This window comes from Bos indicus, chromosome 5 (genome assembly GCF_029378745.1).
Source record: "Bos indicus isolate NIAB-ARS_2022 breed Sahiwal x Tharparkar chromosome 5, NIAB-ARS_B.indTharparkar_mat_pri_1.0, whole genome shotgun sequence".
Taxonomy (NCBI): Eukaryota; Metazoa; Chordata; class Mammalia; order Artiodactyla; family Bovidae; genus Bos; species Bos indicus.
The window spans coordinates 59724019-59730457 of NC_091764.1; the positions used below are offsets into that span (position 1 = coordinate 59724019).

The 6439-nt window shown below is 38.5% G+C and overlaps 1 protein-coding gene across 1 annotated transcript; it reads right to left on the minus strand.

Annotated features, from left to right (window-relative positions):
- Positions 1-4512: 4512 nt before the first annotated feature.
- On the minus strand, positions 4513-5452 carry LOC109558782 (olfactory receptor 9K2). Its single transcript, XM_019960109.2, is given in 2 exon segments — positions 4513-4546; positions 4548-5452. Coding segments are annotated over 2 exon segments (930 nt in total). The 5' UTR covers positions 5444-5452.
- Positions 5453-6439: the final 987 nt, after the last annotated feature.

Consider the following 6439-nt stretch of genomic DNA (forward strand, 5'->3'; position numbering starts at 1 on the left):
GAGTTGGACTGTGAAGAAGGCTGAGCGCTGAAGAATTGATGCTTTTGAACTGTGGTGTTGGAGAAGACTCTTGAGAGTCCCTTGGACTGCAAGGAGATCCAACCAGTCCATTCTAAAGGAGATCAGTCCTGGGTGTTCATTGGAAGGACTGATGCTAAAGCTGAAACTCCCATACTTTGGCCACCTCATGTGAAGAGTTGACTCATTGGAAAAGACTCTGATGCTGGGAGGGATTGGGGGCAGGAGGAGAAGGGGACGACAGAGGATGAGATGGCTGGATGGCATCACCGACTTGACCGACGTGAGTTTGGGTAAACTCCGAGAGTTGGTGATGCACAGGGAGGCCTGGCGTGCTGCAATTCATAGGGTCTCAAAGAGTCGGACACAACTGAGTGACTGAACTGAACTGAACTGAACTGAAGCTACATAATTCATCTGAAATGTTTTTCAAATAGTTGCAAATATTTTTTAAAATTATAATACATTTATTGAAAGCAGTTTGTGTGTAAGTGGACATGCAAAATGCAGATCATTGTTGTTCAAGAGTCAACACTATAGTCATATGCTATAGTACTGGATTTACGGCTTAAGCATTTGAGTTTTGAAAAACATAATTCAGTCCATACCACTTTTCATTCCTTTTCTTATCCATTGTATTAGCTAAGACTTACTGTTGGATGTTGAAAGGTTTTGTAATGGGGACTTCCAAGTGTTGTTCCTAATTCTAGCAAGAACGTTTTTGCTTTCTCACCATAAATATGATCTTAGCTCTAGATTTTTGGTAGATGTTACTTTTCAAGTTAAGGAAATTCTCCTCTATTCCTAGCCTGCTAAGAGCTCCTTTATTTTTATGGTTTGTACCATCACCACAAGTATTAATCAGGTTCAAAATGATGAGACACACCTTCTTTGCTGCATCCTTCTCATACTAATCAGTTACTGTGTTCTGAGTATTATACTTATATTTTTAAATAAACCTTCTTAAAATTACATTGGCATACTTAAAGCCCCATCAATAACATAAACTGATAAAGCAGTATCCCTGACTCCAATCTTACATCTTTCAAATATATTTTCCATATAGCCCTAAGAAGACCTTCCTTGATTACCAACACCCACTCTCAGGCACCCGACCTTACAGTCTCCATGTTTATTCTTTGTGTGCATTAAACAATAAAATAAAATTTCTGGATTTCAATTACATGTCCAATGATTTGATTCCAACATTAAATTGTAAGTTCTCTAAAGAATACAGTTATTTATACCTAAGCCTACCACAAGATTAAACAAAATTAATAGAATAAATCAAGATACAGAAGCAAGTAAGAAAATTTTGAATCACATTCTATTTTGAAAACTGCCTAGCTTCTTTTCTTTTATTAAATATTCCTTAAATAATTAATATAGGAAAAATTATGAAGGTTCATTTATGGAAATGATTGCTCAAAAATTTTGTATATTTTTATCTCCCACTTTGGTTTTTTATATTAGGACCCAGGAGCAAACAGGTCCTCAGAGGACTCCCCTATGGCTGACACACTCAATACATAATTTCCCAAGCTGATGTATAAAATGAAGGTTATTTATTGTTTCTTATTATTATTACCTTTTGATACAGCATATATAAAATAGTTGATTCAAGTGAAAATTCAACAATGGTTATAAAAAATTAGTAAACAGAAACCCCAATTAAATGGAATTGAAGGATCAAAGTTGGGAGTTTTCACACCTATAACAAAGCAGAGCCCAATGGGAAGGACAAAGACTCCTCTTCTTTCCTATGAAAGACTCAGCCAATGAAAAATCAGGGATTCTTTGTTCACTGCAGCACCGGTTGACTTAAAAAAAATACACACCTGAGAGTCATGAGTCAAATTGTATTTGGGGCAAAATGAAGTCTATAGTCTGGGAGACACCACCTCAGATAGCTCTGAAAAACTACTCCAAAGATGGTCAGTATATATGTGATTTTGTTGAAGGTGTGTACATATATTTTGCACATATTTTTTTTTGTTCAAAAATCAAGCACACATTTTTTGAAGGTTTGTGCTGCTTACAAGGAACAGTTATCACCATGGATTTTAGTGTTTTTCTACATGTGAAGAGACACAAAAATTGGATTCATAAAATCAGCTCCTGAAAATATCTAATTATCTGAAGACCTGTTCTCCCAGTTTTTCCCAGAGCACAGAATGCCTCATTTCTGTTCTCTACCCTGAACTCCATTCAGAGAGTGTTGAAAATCAGCAGCTGTGTCAGTACTTGATCTAATCCTTGTAGAGGTATATGGCAAATGCCAATTTGTAGTTGACATGCTCAATCTTTCTTTCTTCTTCTTTAAAAGATTTCTCTTTCCATTGTCATTCGGGAACTTGAATGTGTCTTGCCATGGTGGCAGACCTTGAACTGCAACTCTATGCTTCTCCTGCATGTTTACTGGAGAAATATCTGGCAGTCTATTTGTTTCAGGTCAACATTGCAGTGGCCCCCACAGGGACCAGAGAAGATTCCCAACAGCTCTAGGGCAGATGTGCAAACAGGTGCAGTACCCTCGTTTGAGCCCATTGTTTATTACTGTTTTACCTACCAACTCTGGAGAGTGAAGATATGTTTATCCTGGAACTGAGCTTTCACCCTCTTTGCATTTGAAGCACTCTGGCTTTATTTGGGATCTATTTAAATGTTTTGACTTTCTGGTTAATACGTGGTTCTTTAGGTTATTAGTCATTTGGCACTTTGGTGTGATTTGAGATCAGACTCTTCCATGGAAACTGACCAACCTGTTCCCTGCAGAACAGAGGTTGCTTCTCCTACAGTGGCTAGCCTTCAACCCATTTTTTTAAATTAATTTATTTATTTTAATTGGAGGCTAATTACTTTACAGTACTGTGGTGGTTTTGCCATACATCAATGTGAACAGGGCTTTTTTCTCTGAAACAATGGTGGGTTTTTCAGGCTTTGATCCATTCCTTTGGAAGGGCTACAAGAAGATTACTCTTTTTCCCTGACAAAAACTCAGCCAGTGAAAAACCAAGAACTCTGTTCACTACAGAGTTTCCAACTTCATCTTTCTTCTATAAAACGGTTCTCCTTCCCTTAGCATGCAGAGACTTGCATATGGCTCGCCATGATTACAGACCACAAATTTTAATTCTGTGCTGATCCCAAACAAGCCCATTATTGCTAGAGAAAGACCTGGTAGTCTGTTTGTTTCAGGTCAAAACCCTTTAGCATGTCAGAGAAATTAGTAATAATTCAGGAATCATTTACTTTAAAAAGTAAGTTGGACATTCCAATGATTGTGTGTAAAATGTGTTATTCACTCACTCATGTTTGACTCTTTGTCGTGTATAGACTGTAGCCCTCCAGGCTCTTCTGTCTATGGAAATCTCCAGGAAAGAATGCTAGAGTGGGTGGCCATTTACTTCTTCATGAGATCTTCTCAACCCAAGGATTAAACCTGGGTCTCCTGCATTGCAGGCAGATTCTTTACAGTCTGAGCCATCCGGGATTGTGTACAAAGGAAGGAGCCATTCCAAAGCTAACACTGGACAAAATAATTGTTTAAACATGATAATAATGTATAAAAATAGTGTTCAGAAAAATGTCATAAAAACAAATAGAAATCAATTTTGTGAAATAAACTGGGGAAACACTGGAAACTGTGTCAGACTTTATTTTGGGGGGCTCCAAAATCACTGCAGATGGTGACTGCAGCCATCAAATTAAAAGACTCTTGCTCCTTGGAAGGAAAGTTATGACCAACCTAGATAGCATATTCAAAAGCAGAGACATTACTTTGCCAACAAAGGTCCGTCTAATCAAGGCTATGGTTTTCCCAGTGGTCATGTATGGATGTGAGAGTTGGACTATGACGAAGGCTGAGCACTGAAGAATTGATGCTTTTGACCTGTGGTGTTGGAGAAGACTCTTGAGAGACCCTTGGACTGCAAAGATCCAACCAGTCCATTCTGAAGGAGATCAGCCCTGGGATTTCTTTGGAGGGAATGATGCTGAAGCTGAAACTCCAGTATTTTGGCCACCTCATGCGAAGAGTTGACTTATTGGAAAAGACTCTGATGCTGGGAGGGATTGGAGGCAGGAGGAGAAGGGGACGACAGAGAATGAGTTGGCTGGATGGCATCACTGACTCGATGGACATGAGTTTGAGTGAACTCCAGGAGTTGGTGACGGAGAGGGAGGCCTGAAGTGCTGCGATTCATGGGGTCATAAAGAGTCGTACAGGACTGAGCGACTGAACTGAACTGAACTGAGATCAGTGTGAAGATTCATCTTGGACAATGCCTCTGAGCATCTCCAGAGCATCTCCAATATCCAAGACATTTACGTTTGACAATGCTCACATGGAAATAAAGTTCTATATGGAAAGAATATATTACCTTTAAAAAGCTTTTAATAATATGTCTATGATACTCAGGAGAATAAATTCATTGATGACCAGAGGAGTACAAAATAAACAGACACCACTCATTAGTGGAAGAGAAATAATAATCACAGAATAGTACTTTTCTTCTCCAAAAGTTTGTTTGACATCTTTGTTTCTCAGAGAGTAAATCAGAGGATTCAACATGGGAGTGAGTAGGGTGTAACACAAGGAGGCCACTTTACTGAGCTCAGGAAATGTGTCAGGAGTGAGATACATAAAAAAGACAGCACCATACAGTACACTCACGACTCCCAGGTGGGAGCTGCAAGTGGAGAAGGCTTTCTTACGCCCTTCGGTGGAGGGTATCTTTAGAACTGTGGACACAATGTACAAATATGAAATAACAATAACTATGATCGTAGGCAAGGTAATGAGGCCAGATAAGGTGAAAGAAACCATTCTCCGGATGAAGAGATCAGAACAAGATAGTCTTTGAAGTGGGCGAGTGTCACAGTAAAAATGGTCAATGGCCCGAGAAGCACAAAAGGATAAAGTAAATGTCATGCTGGTCTGAAGAATTGAACTGATACAGCCAAAAAAATAGGAACCAGCCACCAACTGAGCACAGAGACGTGTTGACATCTGGACAGTGTAGAGGAGAGGATTGCAGATGGCAATGAAGCGGTCATAAGCCATGACTGCCAGGAGAAACCCCTCGGTCACAATGAAGAGGACAAAGAGAAAGAGCTGGGTCACACAGCCTGCATAGGAGATGGACTTGCTCACAGACCAGAAGTTGCTCATAGCCTTGGGTGCAATAACAGATGAATAGACGAGATCGATGAAGGAGAGGTTGCCTAGGAAGAAATACATTGGTGTGTTCAGCTGGGGATCAGTTATAATAATGACCATCATGCCAACATTCCCTAGAAGGATCATGGCATAGACAAGCAGAAAAAGTAGGAAGAGGAGAATGTGGAGCTCTGGGTGGACCCTGAAGCCTACAAGAATGAAGTCAGTCACGTCTGAGTAGTTGCTTGTTCCCCTGTCACCCATGGCAGAAACCTGCAGAGAGGTACAAAGAAAAATAAGCAAATGAACTCTTGGCTGTCATCCTAGTTACCAATCACCTCTTACTGTATTAGGAGTCACAAAACTGTTCTAAAATCATTATTTATTTTCACCTTAAAAGTTACTAATTTATATGAGTGGTGAAATTAGATCTTTTCCTTTTGAATCTAATACAATGTCTTCCCACCAAATACCTTTCACAGTGCATGTATCACTTAAGTATATATTTTGAACTCATGATTTATGCAATAAATGTAATGTCAGGAAATAGTGATTGCAAGAGAGCACAAATATTTCAATAAATGACATTTTGGAAGCAATTTTGGAGTCTGAGTTTAGAGATAAGGGCCTCAGTAGTCTAGTTTAGGAAAACTTAGTTTGGCAGGCATAGAGTACCAGCAGATATGAAGAAAATGATTGAATTTTAAGATACCTAAAAGGTGCAGTTATTTTTGTGGGTAATGGAAACCATGGATTCTGATATAATGTGTATACTCACAAAGAAATATTTGTGCACAACCAAACACAAAAATTATCAGCACTTGTATGCTAGAATTTCTTCAGATGAGCCTCAAAATTTGTTTCATAAAAAAAAAATTTTCCTTCATTTTTTCAACTGACCGCTCATAGTAAAGAAAGAGACTTATTCCGTCTAGATAGATTTAGAAATGGATACTGAACAAAAGAGACATAAAGAAGAAATTGTTGATTGCATTCTTATTTACCTGGAATATAACTTTCACAGTCCTCATTAGTTTATTTACTAGACACTTCAAATAAGATCACTCTTCTCCCCAGGGCTTTATATACATGAATCTGTGTAGACAACAATAATAATAGCAAACATTATGTGGCATCTTTTATAGGCCACTTCTCTAAATGCTTTCATAATAGCTCATTTAATACATACAACAATAATATGAGCTGAGTGTTATTCTATTCCCCAGTTTACAGTAAGGAAAATGAAGTACCAAGAAATAA